This window comes from Aethina tumida, chromosome 2, assembly GCF_024364675.1.
Source record: "Aethina tumida isolate Nest 87 chromosome 2, icAetTumi1.1, whole genome shotgun sequence".
NCBI classification, from domain to species: Eukaryota; Metazoa; Arthropoda; class Insecta; order Coleoptera; family Nitidulidae; genus Aethina; species Aethina tumida.
Genome location: NC_065436.1, coordinates 17,762,242 through 17,787,701, shown reverse-complemented (window position 1 = coordinate 17,787,701; position 25,460 = coordinate 17,762,242). Strand labels below are relative to the sequence as shown.

Below are 25,460 nucleotides of genomic sequence, written 5' to 3'. Positions count from 1 at the left end.
AGTACCTAGGCACATAAATGATTTAATTCTGTGTGCCATTTCGTATTGTTTATTGAATATTATTTAACAAGTTACATATTAGGTCTTCTCAGTTGGAACAAATGTTTCATTGAAAAACACTTTATTAAGGGATTATGTCGATAAACGGTTTGTAACCTAGTTTTCATCTACAACCTACGTAAGCACTGCGTATTTGACCTACTTTTGTGTCACTACCCCTCCAATAGTTGCATTTTTAATGGTGTCAATGAATAAAAAATGAATCAAAAGTTGCCCACGAGTTACTGACCTCACAACTGAGAAAGTTCAACAAGGTAAATTTTAAGTTGAAGCAGTCAATTTAATCGAATAATTATTATAATCACTCATTATAGTATCAATGAGATACATTAGAATTGGATATACGTCTGCGTGAGAAGTACATTTAAACATTTTAATAATCTATTTGTCCGATTAAATAGCGTCAATTTGCGTCGATGGTGAAGCAACTGCATTCGTCCCTTTTTGCTAATCTAGGACGCCGTTGCATTAATTTATCAATGCCGTTGAGAATGGGCACAATAATGACGTCAGTTGGTAGAGTTTTAGTGACATTTAACGAAGACGTAGAAAGGACATATATATGTATTCTACATCTGCGTTAAATTGCACATAATTGCGTATTTAGTCTAACATTTATACATTAGATAAATTAATATATTCTTATTATTTATATAAAAGTAATATTAGAGATTATTTTATATTATACTTTATATATACTGCAATATGTTTTTTTTTATTTTTTATTAAAGATAATAAATAGTGTTAGAAAACTCAACCAAAGGTTACCATAACATATTATGATAAAATGAATGAGTTTAAAGTAATTGGTGATCAATTAAATGTTGATAGTAATGAAATAAATTTCCCACATTTTTTTTTATGTATAAAACTGAGACATGGCAATTATAAATTACTCAAATTACTAAAACGTTAAAAACTTAATTTGCTGCCGTATTATAAGGATTTCCACTCTGTGATTTTAATTATATTAATTTGTTATTTATGTACATGAGTTGTTACCGAAAAACTATATTAATTGCTTTAGGTCATGACCCCCAGATAATTTTCGATCTAATTAAACTTAGTAAACACAAATCAACGAAATTAACCAACGCAATAAAACTTTCTTTGATAATTATGATTGTACTAAAGCATCAAACAGTTTGGGTTCCACAACATAATTGGTATACGGATATTACGGAATATGTATACAGACATTAGATTAATCCTAATCCTTAAGCATATTGAACTCTTGTTTGTTAAAGATCAGATATCGAATCAATATTGGAATAATTATAGAGATTAATTTTACTGATAATTATTTGTTCTGGACTGCCAAAAAGTAGAACAATTTATGGTATTTCAAGATTTATTACTATAAATAATTTGTCATTTCTATTTTAATTAATTCACTTCTCACACACACTAATATATTGTAAAATTTCCATTATTATGAATAACTTCAAAACATCTTATTTTCATGGAAAACAACAGATGGTTAATAATATTTGAATACATATTTTGCCAGGCCTTTTGCAGAACTGTGAATAAATCTTGCTGATTACTATACACTTTGTGTCTTATTTTTGTTGTTCGCTATCTTCCATAAATTTTCAATGAAGTTTACATCGGGAAATTGACATGGCCAGTGTTCTTCGGGTCATTATCTTGTTGAAAATAATGTTTTAGTGGCATATTTTTATTTGAATTCGGTGCCATGTTGTTCCTCAATATTTCTTTGAACAAAAAACGATCCATAGTAACCTCTATCGAAGGGTGAAGACCCATTCCAAATCCCGTCACCGTTTTAACAGTGGGTATGGTAAAGTTTGGGTTAAACATTTTATTAATCATTCATCACTCCAGATTTTTCGTGGTGATTTCTTGGTTGGCTTTCTTGCATGAAGACCCCTTTATAGTAATCTATCTTTTACAGTTCTTGGAGAAATATTAATTTGAAGTGGTGTCTCAAGTAGACCTTTTATTTTGCTGGAACTCAGGATTGATATTGATATTTTTTGAATGAATAGATTTTGAGCCAAAACAAGTGACATTCGTCCATAAATACGAATTTTCATGCTTTAAAATTGAAAAAAAGTGTGTCAAAATTGGACAAAAAATAAAAAAAATTGGGGGTCCCACTTTTAATTTGGCCACACTGTATATACAATCAACAATTAATTCATAAAATTTTAATATCCCTAATTTATGAACATATTTAATGTTATTTATGTATTTTGTTTCTGTTTCTCTTTATATTTTGTTTGAAATATATGGAATTAAAAACACTGAAGTTTGCTTCAAAAATCATAAATAAACTTAATTAATTAATTAATTAATTAAAGTGACATTCTAACCAAAACCTGAATGATCTATGTTGTGTAAACATAAGCATGAGTTTGTCATAAGCATTTACATTCATCAGTCGATGAAACTCTTTTCCGATTAATGTTTCTGACACTTGATTGACATTATACGTTTTAACTAATAGTTCACATGTTGAGGCACATATCTATTTGTGTTATTGTTTAATTTGCAGAAAAGGTCAAGGGTCAACACATTTTGACCTTTGAAAATACATACATGTTAATTGCAATAATATTTTCGGAAACATATTTTATCTTAAACATATTTTACGACACTAATTGTCCCATTAACTCACTGGTTACATTATTGTCACTATTTATAAAGGTAAAATCCTTTAATTGGAACGGAAGTTTTGACGTCTATTACTTTTTTCCCATTCATTTAGAACTAAGAAAGTATGAAATTGGAAATATATTTTTAGAATGAGGTATTTTAATCAGATATTAATTAAGAATATACGCCTCCACGATAACAATGAATAAAAACTTATTTTTATGCTTTCTTAATAAAATATTTGATCAGTAATATTCTGAAACTCATTGTAAATTTATATTGCTACTTAAGCTGAAATATATCCTTTTTCAATTATCAATAATCTTTTCATTTCACTGTAATTATCTCTTGTGACAAAATTTACAGGTTGAAACAAAAGCTTTTTAGTCAAACTGTAGATAAGAGATGCTTCATTTTTTTTTTCAGTTTATTAATATTGTATTTATTAATTTAAGTGTACTTAAATTTGCCTCGAAAACTGTTTTCCCATGAGTGAATTTATGAGCAGAATTTATTATTTTCCATTCATTCTAGGCCATAATAAAGATCGTTTACCAAAAATTTTACGTAATCAGTACGTTAGTGTGACGACTTTAGGCAGTAACGATCGTCCCTATCATGACTATGACGTAATACATCATTGAAGCTGTAAAAATGGTGGGGATGTATGGCCTAGTAACCCCAAAAACTGCAGTTCTCCATTCAGAGGCCGCGGGTTTCCCGATCCCTAGTATTCCCGGGTTAAATATAGCTGAAGCGGGAGCGGAGTCAACGAACTTCCGAATTGGGTCAACGCTCTCCGTGTTTGTCTCTGGATGGATGCCAAAGGGGCCGACTTTTGCGGAGTAGCCGGGCGGCCGCAGCCACTGCGGATCAAAATCCATATTCCCACATATAGTAGGTAATCTACTCACCGGTTCACTAAGTATTAATTTAGAAAATTGCCAGACTCTGGAACAAAATTTATTATTTTTTTGTTACTTCTAAGATACAAAATGTTTAATAAGCCTAGAGTACGAACAAGAAATAATTTTAAACAAAAATTAAATATTTATTAAGAATCATAAATTAAATAATTTTTTTGATCCCAGTTTTGAAGCAGAAAAATAAGTAAAATTAATAATAAAATCACTCATATAATTTTTTAAAAATAATTTTATTATTAAATGATAAATTAAATATTTAAATTTAGAATTTTTGAAAAAACAATCTGGATAGTGCAGTTCCCATAGGTCATCGCAAAATAAATTTAATCAGGAGTCCTTTAAATTTTTAATCCTGTCGGGTCGATGCGGCGCAGTTAAAAATCCATTAGTTGGGAAATTGGAATTGAATTTGTGCATTAGAAAGGACATAATGGAATTCGGTTCCGGCATTCTTACATAATAAGAGCATTCGCCTAAGTAAATCAAACAAGCAAAACAGCATCGACCTCGCTCCGGTCGGTAACCTACTTTCGGGAAGACTGACCTAGTTTTACAGGCGGGCCAACCAATTTGAACACGGTGACGTCACTTCGGAAATATCAGACGTCATTCGTTGGGTCCTTGTTTCCGGGGTAACGCTGGGAGCTTGCCCAAAATCGTTGATAGGCTCGTCGTTGTCTACCAGTCTACGGGGGTATTTTTAGAACTGTTCGTAGGCTCGTTAGGTTATTTATAGAATAGACATTTTGCAAGGGATGGTTCGTAACCTTTACACTTTATATTAAAATTTTAATTATATTTAATTTAGTAAAGATTATGTTAATTGAAATCCGTAAATATCAACAAAAAAATATAGGGAATTAGATTAATTTATATTTACAATAGACATTTAAAATTAATTATTTTCAACTGACAATTCTAATGAATCCTGACATGTATTTTATAGTATAAACTACTTTGTAATCTTATTTACTCATCAAAAATGTGAAATTAAATTAATTTAAAATTGATTAAAGGGATATCTTTTGATAATTGTTCGATTAATTATGCTTAAACGTAAATTAATTCCACTTCAGAAAGGAGAGAAGATAATGAATATCGAAGATTAGAATTAGTAGGTATATTTCTGAGAGTGTTAGTGTCATCTCCATACTTAAAGACTTCTACTACATATAACACTTGCGACATGGGGGTTGGGGAGTAACTCAGATAAACACAAATTCCAAAGATATACAAATATTTTATTAATAAACAGTTTTAAATAGAAAACAAACTTACTCTAACTTCTAACTCTCTTTCCCCGGGACAAAGGTCATCTTTAAGGAAGGGGATGACACTAGCCCCTACATGATTGTAACTACTGATACTCACTATTTTCTTTACCCTTCTACTGTATTCTTCTACAACTTTGAACTGTTATATTTTTATGTAACAACATTCAGATATTTTCATAAACATTTTTCATTTCACAATTTGGCGTTTGAACAGAAATTTGAGTATTGTAATACAATGTTGGCAGTCATGGAGTGAAGAGGAGAAAAGAGGTAGAACATGAGATTCCGGAAGACCAAGAGCTGCCACAGAGCCACAAGACCGTCGTTTTAGATTATTGACCCTAAGGAACAGGATGAGGTAGGCCAATTCGTATTCAATCTGTTTATAAGGTTTATATAATGTATAATGATGCTATAAACAATAATAAATATATTGTTGTCCATATGTGATAATTCTCAAAGGATATACTACCAAATTTTTAAAAAATATATTTTTTAATTTTGGGGTGTACTAATTTTAGCACTATCAATCAGCCTCTTACGCTCCATTCATATTTCAATTAAAATTAGTCCTTCAAATGGCCTTCGACTTCAATTCTCAGTATGTACACTAATGTATTTCCCCCCTGGAATGATTAAATTTTGACTATGGGTATGTTATTTACATCGTAGAGTGCTTATTAATCGATATATTTGGAAGTTCCAATTAAAAAAAGGATGTCTAGAAAAAAAGTTACTTTTCTCTGTGTAATTTATTTATTTTAATATTTTAAAATACATATAAAAAAAATTAAAGTTGGCAGTTACAGAGACTGAATTAGAACTTGAAATTTCTTAATGTTTGAATTAAATTTATCAACATCAATCTGGTTTTCACATATAATGACACTCCGAGTAACAATTTTATGCATGTTTATATGTTGTTATATTGTTTACATCATTGTCATCATTAATTTCAACAATACTTAGATTTATTGTGCTTTCAATTATTTCATTTTGTTCTAAAAAAGATACAATAGGCTTATGGTAATTAAAGTAAGAAATGAAAATGTTTGATTCAAATTTAAGTATCGCGTAAAAGCGGCATCGATTGTCGTTTTATGTTTTGTAGTACTGAGTTTACGATCATTGGACATATTTAAATAAATTTTTCACTAAATCCATTCCATTTCACTTATAAGATATACAAAGCACTATACGTCAATTGTATAGCTACAGATATACTGGTATAAGCATGTCGGTGACGCGAACGCACGAGATTTCACCCATCCAAAAAGTGTCTAAGGCACACAGCACACTGCGCGTGCGCCAGTCATGAGCATGTCAATGACGCGAACGCATAATATTTCCCTAATAAAAAGTGCCTAACGCGGCTAAAGAAGTTTTTACTTCTAAAAATATATTAAATCTTTTATTATTTGTTAGGAAAAGCTAATTTTCAGTTTACACACTTTTATTGACGGTATAAAAAACAAATATGTTTTACTTTTGCTTAATAAACATCCCTCCTTCGTTTGTAATTGGAACCAAAATATGTACAACCGGTCACATGATTTCAATATTGACTTTGAACGATTATTTGGGAAATTTACTTTCTAAACTTATTTATACTTTTTTCTTTTGTCTGAATTTATTAACAAAAGAAGGACGACCATGTCGGTGACGCGAACCCATAATATTTTCCCCCTTTTCCCAAAAAGTGCCCAACGCGGCTAAATAAGTTTTCACTTCAATAATAGATAATATTTATTACGCTTGACTTAATAATGATTTACATATTTCAATTAGTTTTATGTGATATATTGAAACATATATTGTGCTTTGGAAATAATAGTTTAACAAAACAATAATAACTGAGGTCTAAAGGTTCATTGTTTGTTGTTTAATCACAGAAATATTCTTACAGGCTTCTTTAATCGAGATGTTTACATGACCTATTTAAATATTATTTGGACACAGACGTGGGGTTCTATGAACACAAGAGGGCTTCTTAAATGCCGCTTCGAAAATATAAAGGAATAAAAACACACAAACAAAATGGAATCGGGATGCGGAGGTAAAGAGAATATTATTTTATTATATGCATAATTATTATATTGATAATTATTATTTACAGAGATTTACATCTAAACCGACACCGAATTCAGGTGTCTGACGTCAACGATGAAATAAAATTATTGTATTCTATTTTCGGGGATAATTAAAACGGCCGGTTCGTTGTGCTAAAAGGCGATTAACTTTGCGGACATTTACATATTGCTAAATTTGGATTTTACTTTGGGAGATAAATGTTGTTGCCTACGTGTTTCAATTACGCCTTGAATTAAATTGATCGATTTTGAAAATATGGCGGATGCGCCACAATGTGATCGTATTGTTTCAAACGGTGCACTCTAAATATATTTAAGCGTGAAGACATTTATTCAAGTCTGCTGCCATGTCGGAAATATAGGCAAGATATTCCATGACAATGGACGGTTATAGAGCATTGTTTCTACGTGGAGCGGTGAGAATATAGAACGTCAATTGTGACACTACACGGGAGAACTATACAGGCAACCACCTACTGAAAATCTGAATAAACCTAGACGACAAAAGTCATTGACGCATAATATTGTATCAACGTGAATGTATCCGATGGTAGAACCATTGACAATCTTGGAAATTAATTTAATTAAAATTATATGCGATATATTTAGATATTTATGTTAAAGTGAGAGTCACAATAAAACTTATATTTCATAAATTAAATTAAAAAATCTTAAAAAATATGTAAGAATGAAAAATTTAATTAACACAATCTAAGTATACTAACAGTAAAAAAAATTAAAGTTGGCAGTTATAGAGTCTGTCGATAGAAGATACTTTTAGTATTAAAAATTGAAATTTCATAATGTTGGAATTAAATTTATCAACATCAATCTAGTTTTCACATCTATTGACACTCCGAGCAACAATTTTATGCATATTTATATGGTTTTAATATCCTTTGTAAACGCGCCGTCAAATGGACTAATAAAAAAGTAAAATAGAAGTTATTATATTATTAAATAATATCGATCATATTTTTTATAGTATTTTAAAGGTTACTTTACTGATTAATTAAAAAAAATAAATAGTATATGTTAAAAATGGATCTAACAGCATATAAAATAAATTACTTTTAATATAAGCAACTTATTCTTAGAATTTGTTTAATTGTATTGTATATTTGTTTAATTGTATTGGATTGGTTCCGCATTCGCCATTTTTAACAGCACTTGTAAAAATGATGGATGCGAAACAAAAAACTCAATTAAAATATTCTAATGAATTAGGAGAAGATATTTGAAAACATAAAATTAATTGCCTCTTGGATGTAGTTGTAATTATATAATTTGTTTGCGCATTCACGATATTTAAACTTTTATTAAACATCTAAATCATATTTTTTATAGTATTTTAAAGGCTACTTTACTGATTAATTAAAAAAATTTAAATAGTACCTGTTAAAAATGGATCTAATAATGGATAAAATAAATTACTTTTTATATAATCAACTTATTCTTAGAATTTGTTTAATTGTAATTAATTATTGGATTGGTTGCGCATTCGCCATTTTTAACAGCAGTTGTAAAAATGGTGGATGCGAAACAAAAAACTTAATTAAAATATTCAAATGAATTTGGATAAGATATTTGAAAACATAAACTTAATTGCCTTTTGGATGTAGTTGTAATTATACAATTTGTTTGCGAATTCACGATATTGAAACATTTATTAAACATCAAAATCATATTTTTTATAAAATTTTAAAGATTACTTTAGTGATTCAGTAAAAAAAAATTAAATAGTTCCTGTTAAGAATGGATCTAATAATGGATAAAATAAATTACTTTTTATATAATCAACTTATTCTTAGAATTTGTTTAATTGTAATTAATTATTGGATTGGTTGCGCATTCGCCATTTTTAACAGCAGTTGTAAAAATGGTGGATGCGAAACAAAAAACTTAATTAAAATATTCAAATGAATTAGGATAAAATATTTGAAAACATAAAATTAATTGCCTTTTGGATGTAGTTGTAATTATACAATTTGTTTGCGCATTCACGATATTTAAACATTTATTAAACATCAAAATCATATTTTTTTATAGTATTTTAAAGGCTACTTTATTGATTAATTAAAAAAATATATATAGTGCCTCTTAAAAATAGATCTAACAGTGGATAAAATAAATTACTTTTAATATAATCAACTTATTCTTAGAATTTGTTTAATAGTAATTAATTATTGGATTTGTTGCTCATCCGCCATTTTTAACAACAGTAGTAAAAATGGTGGATGCGCAACAAAAAACTTAATTAAAATATTCAAATGAATTAGAATAAGATACGGTAAGCCTGAAGATCATAATTAATCAATATGGTTAAAAACTTCAATTAAATTGATTTTTTTATATTTGTTCTTTAATTTATCACCTAGGAACGTATGCCATATAAATTACCATTCCATATTCACGGTTTCTTTATTCGCGGCATATTTACGGAACATATAATCCGCGAATAAAGAACTTTTACTGTATTTCATTTCGTTCTAAAAAAGATACAATAGGCATATGGTAACTAAAGTAAGAAATGAAAATGTTTGATTCAAATTTATCTAAGTATCGCGTAAAAGCGGCATCGATTGTGCTTTTATGTTTTGTAGTACTAAGTTTTCGATCACTGAACATATTTAAATAAATTTCTCACTAAATCCATTCAATTTCACTTATAAGACATACACAGAATTATACGTCAACTGTATAACTACAGATATACTGCTATAAATATGTCGGTGACGCGAACACATGATATTACATTACACCCATCCAAAAAGTCATTAATCAACTAATTAATATTATGTTTTCTTTAGGATAATTCGAAAGGAAGCATATTGTAAATGTAAACACGCTTAGTGTTTATACCTTTATATTTCTTATTTTCAGACAAAATTAATGATTAATTATTATTGTTGTGATGCAGCTAGAGCAGTGTATAATAAACACGAAAACACACAAGTTGTCAAATTAAATATGAGTTTAATTAATTTGTAAATAAAACATAAACAAAATACCAATTCATTTTATCTTTGATCGACAAAAATAGAGCTCTTCTAAAGAATATGCGTAATCAAGTCCACAAAAAAATACATATATGGCAAAGTGAAATACGAGGTCAGGATATGTGGCACAATTTTTTTGCCCATTGTTAGGGGATCAAATACAGCGATACATATTATTCAGCAGAGAAGTCTACGTGACTGATTCAACGTAGGCACCAAAGTTTTTGGGTAAGGGGCCTGTTTAACCTATTTAAATATAGCCTCTGGCATGTTTTAACAACAAAGAAATAATTGTTTACCAATTCTGAAACAACAACTAAACGTAAAAAATTAATCGATGTTAAGTTTCTGATGCTAAATATTAAATGATAGAGAGCCATAGCCATAGAAAATGGCTTCGTATTCATAGTTATTTTAAGATTTTTATATTAAAAATATATTTATCATCCAACGTAAAAATTATATTCTCGAATTAATGGAGTAGCGTACGAGAGCAATCTTTCACGAGATGCTATTAAAGTTTGTTATGTGGGTTGAAAATAGCTCCTATAAGGATTTACAACAAAAATGTACAGAATGCATAGCAGTATTGTGATTTGCGTGGAAGATTCTTGGTAAACATTATTTTAAAAGTCTAACGTGACTTTTCCAAGAAAAACCAAAAAATTTTAATTTTATATAATCCGAAGTTCCCGAGAATAATAGTCTCCATTGTTTTCGTTTATTTTAAAAAATGATTAAATAACTTTTTAACATTAATTTTAATAATTAATTGTGTCTCTTATGAATTTATTTTCATTTTCACACTCAAAACTGAGGTGAATCTTTCTTTAGATCAAAGGAGCAAGAAAAAATTATTGTAAAAAACAGTCTATTTTAAAATGAAAAGTTAAAAAATAAGTAAAGGTAAATTACTTTTAATGAAACCTAATAAATTTAAATAACAATTATATTTAGTATACTATTTAAAAAAATAGTCTGCGCATTCGCCAAAATTTTAATACGCTGTTATACTACGTGCAATAAAAACCGTCCTTCTTTTGTTAATAAATTCAGACAAAAGAAAAAAGTTGTTGAATTGGCTGGTAATCTCGGTTATGAAAATGAGTTTGACGCTAATATCTATGACAGTTTTGAAAGTGGAGGGTTCATAGAGGAGAATGCCGTCTGCGTCATATATATATATATATGACTGTTTCAAAAAAATCGACAATTTTATTTTCTTATTTATATCGAAAATCTTATTGGAAATTGTAAAAAAAAAAATTTAGTTAGAGCTCTTAATATTAATATTAAGAGGTGCCGCATCGTAAATTTTAATTTCCCGTTTAAATAACACGGGTACCGTGTTCTCTTGGATTTTGAAATTTTTTAACTCTCGTTAGAGATAATATTTAAAAATGGTCAAAACAGATTTTTATAGAAAATTTAACGCTCTACAAAAAATGTCTCTTGCAGTTTTTTGATATATTCACTTTTTCAAAAGTTATTTAACATTAAAGATGGAATGATTTAAAATTTTGACATTTTTCTCATATTCTAACGCAACCATCAACTTTATGGAAAAATTTTATATGACATTTTTTGTAGAGAATTCAATTTCCTATAATTTATCTCCGAAAAAGATTTGATATTTTTTACAGATCATAAGTTATCTGCAGAAAATTAAAAATTTTATTAAATAAATGTTATTTTACTACTTTTACTTTTATATTTACATATTCTTCAAAACTTTCATCACTAGCCCAAGAATTTACATTTTTATCAATGAAAAAAATTGTCAAATTGTAGTAAAAGTCTGTTAATGTAACGATATATACTACTTTGATTATAATAAACAATTTTTTTAGTAAAAATTTATTTATTTAAATAAAATGTTTAGTTTTAAGCAGTAAAATAATGTTATTTTATGTTTTTGTTTTTAAATAAATGTTTATTTAATAAAATTTTTAGTTTTCTGCTGATAACTTATGATTTGTAAAAAATATGAAAAACTTTTTTAGAGCGTTAAATTTTCTATAAGAATCTGTTTTGATCATTTTTAAATATTAACGAGAGTTAAAAAATTTCAAAATCCAAGTCTAATATATATATATATATATATATATATATATATATATATATATATATATATATGGGGTAAGTTTAGAAGGTAAATTTCCCAAATAATTGTTCAAGATCAGGATTGAAATTAAGTGACCGGTTGTACATATTTTGGTTCTAATTACAATCGAAGGAGGGATGTTTATTAAGCAAAAGTAAAACATACTTGTTTTTTATACCGTCAACAAAAATGTGTAAACTGAAAATTAGTCTTTCCTAACAAATAATAATAGATTTAATGTATTTTTAGAATTGAAAACTTCTTTAGCCGCGTTGGGCAATTTTTTGTAGGAAAATATTATGCGTTCGCATCATTGACATGTTCATAACTGGCGCATGCGCAGTGTGCTGTGCGCCTTAGACACTTTTTGGATGGGTGAAATCTCCTGCGTTCGCGTCACCGACTTGCTTATACCAGATATCTGTAGTTATACAGTTGACGTATAGTTCTGTGTATATCTTATAATTGAATGAATTTAGTGAAAAATTTATTTAAATATGTCCAATGATCGAAAACTCGGTACTACAAAACATAAAACGACAATCGATGCCTCTTTTACGCGATACTTAGTGTTGTTTAAATTAATGATGACAATGATGCAAACAATTAAAATAATGTTGAAATTTAAGTAAATACAAAGACTATCCATAAATAGTTTGATTGTATATTAATCGTTATTTCAATTGAATTGTATTTATATTTTATCATGATCTTGTACTTAAGTGGAATATTTTTAAATAAAATCTGGAAAGTGACAAAAATAAAACAATTTTTTATCTATATTACTTTTATTTAGGGCGCTAAAATGAGAATTTATTACAATATCAGTGCGGTTTTAGTAAACAGTAGTAAATTGTAAAATTGTCATTCATCTAAAACTAAAATATATCATAGTCAGTAATATAATACGGAATGCGTCGAATTGACAATTGGTGCAACTGTACAGTAAATGCAGAGAGAAATGGATAATAGGCTATAATTGGAGTTTCAGTAATATTTTTAAATTCAATAACACTATTGAGTCCCTTCAATAAAGTATACATTGTTAAATTTATAGAGTATATGTTATTTATAAAAAAGTTTATCTTATATAAGTCTTATTATATTAAGTGTGGACGATATATAATGATATAATTATATCGTCCACTTACAGTCTTGATTTTATGAGTCGATAATGCAATATATTGCTAAGTATTTACACAACATAATGTAACAAAGACAAAGCATTTATCTTTGTAAACCAGCCATATATTGCATGCTACATCCACAAGCGTTTTTCACACTGTAGAGTCTAGTTTGATTTTTGGGTATACGCTGAGTGGGCAAACCGGAAAGTCCTTTGACATAAGTATAAGAGACGGGGGCACGCAGAATCCTCTTCGGGGTCGTCTTCTTGTTGGATTTCCTCTTCGTCTCCTTGGTGTTGTTGCAGCTCTGCGATCTGGTGTTGAGATTCAAATTCTGAAACACCTTCCTTATGCTCTCCGCAGACGTCGAATGGTGGTGCCGGTGTCTGGGTGTAATGTCACTGCCGGCCTCACTTGAACTGCTCGACATGTGGTTCGGCGATACGGAACCGAAGCCGGAATCGCCGGAGAAATTCTTCTCAGTCTTCTTCAGTCTCGAACACCGTCCCGCCGACGTGGAGGAACACGAGTCCGAACTCGAGCTTCTGCTGTCGGCGTCCACGGTGAAGTTGAAGTCTTCCTGCGACCGTCGCGTCAGTTTTCTGCTGATTGCGCGGAACAGCCGGATGCCGCGTATTTCTCTTAACGGTGTCGGCGATACGGGTGAAGCACTTCTGCTGTCGCCGTTTATCGACATCAGTATCAAGGAGTTATCGCTTGTGGTCATCACTGAATTCATTGTAACAACTCTTAGATAGTGGTTGGAGCTCAAGATTCAATCGTTAGAGTGTAACGCAAACTGAGGAATTTATGTTTACGACCGCCTTTATAGAGTCAGCAACGTGGGGTTGCGATCGCGGCGCACGCTCGGCTGCAGAGGGGGTGGAAAACACGTGAAACAGGATGCCAAAGAGAAGGTGCAATGATGACTGGCACGGATTATTGCTGCTGGAATATTTACCATCAGGTGTATCCGTTGATGTTTTACTTAAAACGTGATGTGCTGTTTTTTTACTGATATAAACTACGATTTTATTTATTACTGTATTATTAACATTTAACAATTACTTTTAAGGATTCTATGATACAATTTTAAAAGTTGTATATATATTTTATATATTGTTGAAAATAAAAAAAAGTAAATTAAGGACTGTTGCCTAGTCCTACATTTTAAACAATAAAATACAATTACTAGATTAAAAAATATCTTTTCATTAAAAATAAATAAAGAAAATTTAATGAATACATATTTTAATTTATCCGTTGTCATCAAAAATACAAATTTTAGGAATAATATCAGATAAAAGATTTTTTATAATTCGAATATCAACCGGAGTTTATCGATTTAATGTTGTTAATGTTAATATTTTCATATGTATGTATGTATGGTAATTGGGTAACCGGATAAAACACACGTGCTGTAATATTAACACACGTTATTATCAGTAAAACAATTTCGTTAGTTGAAATGTTTAAATTGATTTGATTTACATGTGACAGACTTCGGACGATTTTCACCACATTTTACGTGGCCGGTCCACGTGAAACTAAACGTGAAACTGAGGTTTGCGAATACCGTACGTAACTAAACAGGAGAAGTCAAATGTTTTAACTAGTTCTACTGTGTCATCAACAGTTTTTTCCTTTATCGCTAATTGTCAAATTAATTTAGACGGAAATTTCAAACAACGTAAATGTTAATTTCCTGAGTTTCACTACTACATATTAAGACTAAAATGTTAGTTGATTTCAATTCTATTGAGTGTCTGTTAATATATACGATATATATTTATACATATCACTAATTAATATGAATTATTGTATTATTATTATATTAAAATTGTACATATGTCATGAATTGGAAATAAAATTTAAATATAATAATAAATTAATTAACAATTTTATAATATATATTACTAATAATATATAATTAATTGACTTAAAATGATTAAAAAAATAGTTAAATAATATTTTGTTTTACGATAAGTTGTGTCAACAATGTTGTAATATAATTAATAATAATAATAAACGTTTAAAAATATAATTATATATTTTATTTTATAACAAATTTTATTAACATTCATGAGTTTTACTTCTACATATTAAAACTAAAATGTTAGTTGATTTTCAGTTCAATTGAGTGTTTGTTAGTATATACAATATATATTTATACATATCACTAATTAAATACGACAAATTGTGTCAACAATGTTCTAATATGAATTATTGTAAAACTATTAATATTATTATAATTGTCATAAATATAATAATAATAAATTGGGAAGAAAATTTAAATATATAATATTTTCTTTTATGATGAATTAATTAACAATATTATATATTATAACATTTTTTAATGTTATTACGATATTGTTGGAACAAAATATTCAATAATTATTTTTTATTTTTTTTATTGTAAATTTATTATATAATTGATAAAATAAGTACCCCATTGTAAATATTTTATCAATTATATAATAAATTTATAATAGAAAATTAAAAAATAATTATAGAATATTTTGTTTTAACACAAATTGTATCAACAATATCATAATATACATTATTGTATATTTATACATTAGTATGATATTAATGATAATTTGATATTAAAAGATTAATAATGTAATTAAATAATCTTTTTTTTTTTAATTATATTAACGATATCGTAATATACATTATTGTATATTGGTGTATGTATTTTATCAGTAAGATTAAATTACATTATAAATTTTTTCATTAAATGTTTAAAAAATAATTATGTGTATAATAATATTTTGATTTAGGGCAAATTGTATCAACAATGTCGTAATATGTATTAGTATAATATTAATAAAAAATTGAATTTCAAATATTATAATATTTTTTTTTAAATTATATTGACAAAGTTGTAATATACATTGTTGTGTATATATATACACACCACGTATATACATAATATTTTGTATCAACAATGTCGTAATGTGCGTTATTGTATATTTGTGTATTTATTTTAACAATAACATTATATAATAAATTAACCTTAAATGATTAAAAAATTAATTATTACGACATTGTTGATACAATATATATATATATATATATATATATATATATATATATATATATATATATATATATATATATATATATAATATTATATTATAATTGTACATATTATAACATTGTTAATTAATTAATTTACACAAAATATTCAATAATTATACTTTAATTTTTTATTGTAAATTTATTATATAATTGATAAAATATGTACCACATTGTATATATTTTATCAATTATAAATTTATAATAAAAAAATAAAAAATAATTATAGAATATTTTGTTTTAACACAAATTGTATCAACAATATCGTAATATACATTATTAAATTATTATTAATTATGTGATTAAAAAATAATTATGTATATGTATATATATATATATATATATATATATATATATATATATATATATATATATATATATATATATATATATATATGTAATATGTGTACATATAAATTTTATTTAAAATATAAATTGTATATAATAATATTTTGTTTTAAGGCTTTTATATACTTGTATGAGTATTTTATTAATGATATAACTATATAATAAATTAATGTCATGAATTGACATTGTGTATTTTGTATATACATTGTATCATTAATATAATTAATGTTGTATATATATTACTGCATATTTGTATATAAAAATATACATTAAAAGATTAAAACATAATTAAATAATATATACTTTGTTATTAATAATGTAATATACATTATTGTATATTTGTATATATATTGAATGGTTAATATAGTATATTTTATAATATAATTTGAGAATAAAAGATAAATAATTTGATTCTATTTTGTTTTCGGATATTGTATTTGTACATCTATTGTATCACGATCTTTTAAGAAATAAGTTTTTTTATAAATTTAGGGCAAATGAGCCTATTTTAAAAAACCACTAACAACTTTTATGATGTAAATATAGTGGCATGAAACTCTGAGAACGCTTGCTTGCTCATTTTTTAATAAACATGCGGCCGATTGTGAGAAAATTTAATCTATTTCGTCGCTCACACTACGTCTAATCCATTCAAAATTGAAATATTCCAGAATGTAATTTTGACGGAAAAGTATTTTAATTTTTTAGTTTGCAGACGTGATTATCGGGGTCGCGCAGACTAACGAAATTTTCACTGCAGTGAATGCATTGCAGTGAGGGAAAATGGATGTGGAACCTGCAACGGTCGTTGAACCTTCCACTTTTGGAAGTGTGATGTATCCCCATTGTTACTGCGCCTACTTTGCTCTCTCCTATTCCTATTTTATTCCGGTCCGTTCTCGGAGGGAGGTGGACCTTTTATTGATTTGACAAAAATATTATTCTTTGGTTAAAATTTCATATATAAAAATATAAGTGATGTCTTTATTTTACCTACTGCAACATTTAGTTTTAAAATATTGGCGAATGCGCAATATTGTGTAATGTTTTAAAATAATATGATGTCTTCATTTTACCTTCTGTAATATTTAGTGTTAAAATACAGTAAAAGCTCCTTATTCGCTCTTCCTTCACTAGCGTTTTCACTATTCGCGAATTAAAAAAATTCTGCTCAATTTCTGTATTTGCGACTAAAGATTTTTTTATTTCTCATATTTTGTATAGTATTTTAAAGGTTTACTTTACTGATTAGATAAAAAAATTAAATATTACCTGTTAAAAATGGATCTAACAGTGGATAAAATAAATTACTTTTAATATAATCAACTTATTCTTAGAATTTGTTTAATAGTTAATTAATTATTGGATTAATGGCGCATCCGCCATTTTTAACAACAGTTGTAAACATGGTGAATGCGAAACAAAAAACTTAATTAAAATATTCAAATGAATTAGGATAAGATATTTGAAATTATAAAATTAATTGCCTTTTGGATGTAGTTGTAATTATATAATTTGTTTGTGCATTCACGATATTTAAACAATTATTAAACATCAAAATCATATTTTTTATAGAATTTTAAAGGTTACTTTAGTGATTACTTAAAAAAATTTAAATAGTACCTGTTAAAAATAAATCTAACAATGAATAAAATAAATTACTTTTAATATAATTAACTTATTCTTAGAATTTGTTTAATACTAATTAATTATTGGATTGGTTGCGCATTCGCCATTTTTAAGTTGTAAAAATGGTGGATGCGACAAAACTTATTTAATTCAAATGAATTAGGATAAGATACAGTAAGCCTAAAGATAATATCATATCTAATATGGTTAAAAACTTCAATTAAATTGTTTTTTATATATATTTGTACTTTATTTTGTCACCTAGGAACGTATCCCATATAATCCCATATAAATTACCATTCCACATACACAAAATATTATAGGGTGTAGCCAATTTTTTAACTGTGATATTTAGTTATATAAATATGTGGTTTTGGTGAAAATTTGTCAAGTGGTTTATAATCTATCTATCTGTCGAGTAATGTTAAAAAAAAGTTTTATCAAAAATTAAGTTTTTAATGTGTTAAAAATATAAAACATTTTTACGAAAGTAATGATAAAATGATTATCATTATTTGATTCAGAATAGATAATAGATATTACAATTACATAATATGCTTATAAGGTTATTTAACAGAACAAAATTCTTTAATTCCTCCAATAGTAGATAAAAAGTAAATTATAGAGACCAATTGCTAAAGACGATTGAGCTTTTTTATTATGTTAAAGTAGGCAATTGCGTAATAATCTCTTGGGTTTGGTGATTACATTATGTATTGTTGCTTTAACTAATATACAGCCTATTTTGTCGATAGCTCTCATTTATAAAATTGTTTTTTTCTTCATCCGTGACCTGCGACAAGTTATATTAACATGGTCGCATCAGTCCAGACAAGTTCATTACAAAGACTTCATAACTCCATTGGCGTAGTCTGTTTGTATGGAAAATATTTGATGTTTAAATATTTACGAATTTTTTGGACGTGTTGACAAAATTCTAATATTTATTTTATCTGAAAAGCTACAATGAATAATTATATATATATTTATAAAATTTTTATTCTAAAGAGGGGATCAAAACTGAGGTTTCTTTTCTTTAGTTCAAAAGACCAAGAAAAAATCGTTGTAAAAAGATTATTTTATTTTAAAATGAAATTTTAAAAAATAAGTAAAGGTAAATTACTTTTAGTGAAACCTAATAAATTTAAATCACAATTATATTTTATATATAATTTAAAAAAGTAATCTGCGCATTCGCCAAAATTTTAACTCGATGTGATTTTCAAGTTATAATGCGTGCAAAAAAACATGATTGATTTATTCCAAATTTTTTTGACAGAAAAATATTATCCTATTACAGAATAATAATTGATTAAAAAATTAAATAAAAATTGTAAAGCATAAATTGTTAGAAGCCAATAGTGGGTCGGACCTCCTCATTGCTTAAGACATTCATTGACCCTGAAGATCTGGATGGCCAAGACAGAAAATTCCCATGGGAAACTAATAAATTCCTGGCAATATGTGGATGGGCATTATTTTGCTGAAAAATTAGTTCCAGATCTCTTCTTATGTAGGGATGAAAATAAGGCTCCAAAACGTCATTCATATATCGCTGGGACGCCATATTGCCACTAAAGAAAAGTGAAAGTGAAAGTGTTACCATAAGCAATAGCACCCTATACCATTAAATTGATAGTGTTATAAATATGACTATCCACAACAAAGCACTACATTTAACACATAAACTCTTCACCAAACAACTTTCAAAATCTAATCATTAAATTAATAACATATACGGCTCCGTCTATGTGTATCCATCTAACGACACATTATTTCTGTTTTCCTGAATATAATGTTATTTAATACTTGTTTCAGAGCATCTCAAGGGCGAATTAAGATGTTTCGATCTTTTTGCGAAGTAATTTGGTATACATTCAGACCTATTTACATTGAAATTTGCAATCATAATAAAAGCATTCATTTAGGTAATTAGGTATCATTATTTTGCCTTCAAATACTTAAAACGCAACTGCAAATTCAAAAGAATTTCACGTAAATTAAGCAACAAATGTACTGCAAATAATTACAAAAATTCCACTGGAATAGTTTTAAGAAAATTAACGTAATTGTATTAAATCGTTTATTTAAATAACAAAATATAATAATATAGATTTTATGTTCTAGAAAGCGTAATAAATGTGCCTACTCCTTTATTATTGTGTTTACAAATGCCATTCACAGTGTATCAAAACACTTTTTTATAAATTTTATCTTATTTAGTTTTTCTTATTTTCAATCAGAACAGAAGTATACAAAGTTCAACAAAAACTAGGGTCAATATCTTATATATAAAACTAGAAAGTTATATAAAAAATGCATAATTGGAATATTCAGTTTTTGTATAAAAGTTGTAGACGTTTACTTACTTATATTCACATAAATATAAAAACAGGCCTTTATTTAAAAGTACATATTTAATGACTGTATTTTTAAATTATTCTTTATTTATTTATTAATACAAAGATGAATTTTTAATCAATTTTGAATTTTTTAAAATTATAATCACTATATTACTATTTTTTCAATTTGATAAAGAATGTCCTAAGAAATCAATTAAACAAGGCATTGTGTCAGGTGAAACGCGAGTGCAAAATGTGCAAACAACACGACTAAACTGACACGTTTCTATAATATCAGAGCACATGCATACTTTGCATTTAAGTAACGTGATCTTTAACTAAACTTGTGTACAATTATTGATTTCTAATTGTATCCAACCATCTGTATGACGTCGGCGATATTTATTCGTATTGAAATATTCCCGAAGATTCCATTTAATTTGCATAAACTCCATTTAATTGTGCATAAATAGTTTAGAGACTTATATAGATTAACATAGAAAATTTACTGCCACAGACAGACAAGATTTGTTAGGTTTTAATGGTATATTATTTATTACACTTTATTGGGGGTTTAATTTCCAATATAAAACGTGTTAATCTACTTAAGAGGCTTGTGCAAATGGTATAGATATATAAATATAGATAATAACATATCTTTTCTAAAATATTAACTTATTTACATGTTAATTGTAAATTTATATTTAGTTGGGCTGAAATGTACGTAGACTAGCATAGAAAAAATCTTCAAGGGTGTCCTTTCAGTTCGATACCCTTATTCCAGCGATTTTTCAACTTTTTGATCCAGTTCAAAAATTAAAAAAAAAAAAAATAATTTTCCGGAGGGTCAGCAAAATACTCCTCAGTGAGCTGAATTTTTTATTGATGAGCCATCTTTTGTGGTTTGGGAACAGGATGAGTTCAACGCAGATGATTGCTGATGAATTTTTTATCGATGAAGGTAGGTCAATTGGTATTCGATCTACCTTTATATAATGTCTTTTGACCTACGGACTTATCGCCATTTTTTAGATTTACTTCTTCCAGAAAACCGTAGGCACCAACGTAGTAACTGGTATGTGGAACGTCAACAGTCGAATGAGGAATAGTCATGGTCATGACGTTTCATAATTGGGGTTAGTCGAGAAGTTACAAACAGTGAATTTATTTTTGCAAAAAATGTTAGTTAGATTTTTTATTGCAAAAACTAGGGTGATTTGCGTTCTTATTTTAAATAAAAAAAAGATATTGTTTTAATTGTTTATCGGTAATAAAATAATAAATACAATACAACATAAATAAATAATAAATTATGATTTTTTTCTAATTACAAATAAGGATACCCTGTTATGTGGATGTTATGGGTCTAAAAGTATTGGATCCATCCCTAAGATTGGGAGTGGAGCACTTTCAACAACAGCCTTATGGCCTACAACAGCTGGATCAGTGTACGAAGTCACAATCGGTTTATGGATAACATCTCTGCGGAATGAAGTACTGACAACAGCTGGTACATCAAGTGCCTCAGTTTGACCTGGTAAAGGAACACTTTCGACAACTGCTTTGTCACCTATAACAGTTGGGTTGGTGTATTCAGTCACAATGGGTTCGTGGATGACATCTCTGCGGAATGAAGTACTGACAACAGCTGGTACATCAAGTGCCTCAGTTTGACCTGGTAAAGGAACACCTTCGACAACTGCTTTGTCACCTATAACAGTTGGGATGGTGTATTCAGTCACAATGGGTTTGTGGATGACATCTCTGCGGAATGAAGTACTGACAACATCTGGTACATCAAGAAACTCAGTTTGACCTGGTAAAGGAACATCTTCGACAATTGCTTTGTCACCTATAACAGCTGGGATGGTGTATTCAGTCACAATGGGTTTGTGGATGACATCTCTGCGGAATGAAGTACTGACAATATCTGGTATATCAAGTGCTTCTGTTCGACCTGGTAAAGGAACACTTTCGACGACTGCTCTGTAACCTATAATTGTTGGGATGGTGTATTCAGTCACAACGGGTTTGTGGACGACATCTCTGCGGAATGAAGCACTGATAGCAGCTGATACATGAAGTGGTTCAGATTGAATCTCTTCATGTACCTCTCCATAAACACTGGGTTTAGCTGTAGCTACAGCCAAGAACGCAGCTAAACTGATCAACTTAAACATTGTTTTGTATGAAGATTTAATACTAGAAATTCTATGTTTCAGTTTCAAGTATTTATACCTTTTTTCGTGCCAACGATTAAAATCAAATTTGTTATCCATTAAAAGGATTTTAATTATTATTAGAGAAAGGTGTTACAAATTACACATTTAATAACCCCAATAACTTTTTATGAGGAAAAGTTGTTTCCCCTTTAGTCAAGTAGATTTAAAGAAAAGTAGTTTAATTACAAACTATTTACTATTATTGCAATTTTTAAGTCATCCGGAGTTCCTGAAGGTCCAAAGCTTAACGTGTCTTGTTGTTTGCTTTTTGATTAGTACATTAGAAAATCACCAGTAAAAAAGACTTTTAATTTAACATTTATTAGTTTCAACTTACAAAACATAAGAGGCATAGGGAGCATAAGCGTATCCAGTAGAATAAACTGTCGGGGTAAAGTAACTAGAGTAAGCTAATGGAGCACTGTAAGTAATAGGGGCTGCAGCTACCGGAGAAGTTATCAATGGAGCAGCAAGTAGCTGTGCCTTAGGATCAGCTTTTGGTGATGGTTCTGGGGCTGCGGCAGTCATAGCAATGGCAACAAGAACGGTGAAGATTGTCTGTAAGAAACAATTAATTAAATATTTCCGGTTTTGTGACTTGTTAATTGTTAATACTTACAATTTTAAACATTTTGTTATTGGTAAAACGTTTGATTTCAAACTGATAACGAAAATGAAGGTGTAAGTGTTTTTATATCTTAACAGTCTTGTTAGTATTATGCAATTTGTTCCCGCTGCCTAAATTTGAAATCACGTAACGGTTTTGTTAGGCGATAAGGTTGCAAGATGACCATGAAAATTTATTTTTTAAAGTGACGGTTTTACATTTGGAGTATATGAAGTAAAGTTCTCATTTTTGTCATTTTTAACTTTTGAAAGAAGTTGAAAATATAACGTTTTTACATTTAATTACCCATAATCACATAACTACTATAGTTATGAAGGGTTATGATTTATAATGTTCCTCTGTTTGACACTTCAATTTATTAAGTGCAAATTCTCATTAGATATACCACTTTACTGACAAATGGGTATATTCAATTACTTCAATTTGCAAAAAAGCGGATAATATAATAATAAATTAATATTACTTTACTTAAAATGTTTAGGATTTTCTAGAACATAGATAAATACAAAATTTAAATAAAATGTTATTGTTCTTCATTAACATTGTTCATTTTGATAAAACACAAAATTGGTTATGTAATACTTTTTCATTTCCATTTTCTTTAAGGTCAAGGCCTTATCAAGTACTACAACAAAATGTTACTCAAATTATTGTTTCTAAGTACAAAGGTCACGACTTCATTTCAATGTTTAAGTACGACCAGAATTATTTTAGCGATTAATTTTTTGGTACCACAAAATACAAACAATATTTAGACAAATAAATACTTAATTTATGATACTAGTTACAATAATCTTAGTATAAGATTGTCAAATGCAAATTTATTGGTAAATTTTAAGCTAAAATTTCAAAATGCTTTAAAATATTAAAAATAACAAAAAGTAAATTTTAATTTATACCATCAAGAATATGGGAAGTAAACTCATTGAGGTGAAGAGTTAACTGTTTAATTATTTAAATATTAAATGATGAAATAATTATTCACTTTTATGTTTAATCATTTTTTGTTTTTATGTTTAATAATTTCAATGTTTAAGTACGATCAGAATTATTTCAGTGATTAAATTTTTGGTAGGAAAAAATACAAACAATATTTAGATAAATAAATACAGTAATGTAGTATAAGATTGCCAACTGGAAATTTATTGGTAAATTTTAAACTAAAATTTCAGAACTTTACAAAGAATGCTTTAAGATATTAAAAATATTAAAATGAAAACTTTAATTTATACCACCAAGAATATGGTAGGTATTAAGTGTTTAATCATTGAAATATTAAATGATAAAATAATCATTGACTTTTATGTATAATCCATTATCTTTACTGTAATGTAATTACATAACATAAAGTGTTATATTTAAATAGTTACACCAGTTTTATGATTAATTGGCATGATATTCTTCAATAAAAATTTATTTTTATTTTGATACTTGAAGTTTAACTTGAACTGTTAAACGTAAAATAGTCAAATAGTTATGACAACAGTTAAATTGATTAAGTTACACATCGTATTATAAAAAGATTTAATTTAACATTAATTATATTTTCCTACATATAATGATATTAATTAAAATTAAATTGTTAATAACGAATCTTGTTAGTTTTTATAACCTATTATAATACTACAAAAACAAATCTGTACTTCAGTTATTAAAATAATTGATTATATTTACTAATTATAAGAGGTTCATCAAATTGTTGTGATAAAACAAATCAAATATATTAGCTATGAAGGAGATAAGTAAAAAATCAGTAATCAGATGTATAATTTAACAATCATTTATTACTTTTATTTTACAAAATATAAGAGGCATAAGGAGCATAGGCATATTCAGCAGAATATATCGTTGGAGTAATATAATTGGAGTAAACCAAAGGAGCACTGTAAGCAACAGAAGCTGCGGCTACAGGAGAAGCTACCAACGGGGCACTAATAGCTGCAGCAATTAATTGGGCCTTAGGATCAGCTTTTGGTGATGGCTCTGGTGCTGGAGAAGCCACAGCAGC

At 27.8% G+C, this 25,460-nt stretch overlaps 1 protein-coding gene across 1 annotated transcript; it reads right to left on the bottom strand.

The window, feature by feature from the left end:
- Positions 1 to 12,916: 12,916 nt before the first annotated feature.
- Positions 12,917 to 13,964, bottom strand: LOC109605219 (uncharacterized). The gene has a single exon (XM_020021784.2). It carries the CDS (start codon positions 13,939 to 13,941, stop codon positions 13,303 to 13,305), a length of 639 nt encoding a protein of 212 aa, XP_019877343.1. The 5' UTR covers positions 13,942 to 13,964; the 3' UTR covers positions 12,917 to 13,302.
- Positions 13,965 to 25,460: the final 11,496 nt, after the last annotated feature.

Bases quoted from the DNA above. Each gene is read 5' to 3' on its own strand.
- LOC109605219 (XM_020021784.2), bottom strand. From the start codon at position 13,941: ATGAATTCAGTGATGACCACAAGCGATAACTCCTTGATACTGATGTCG.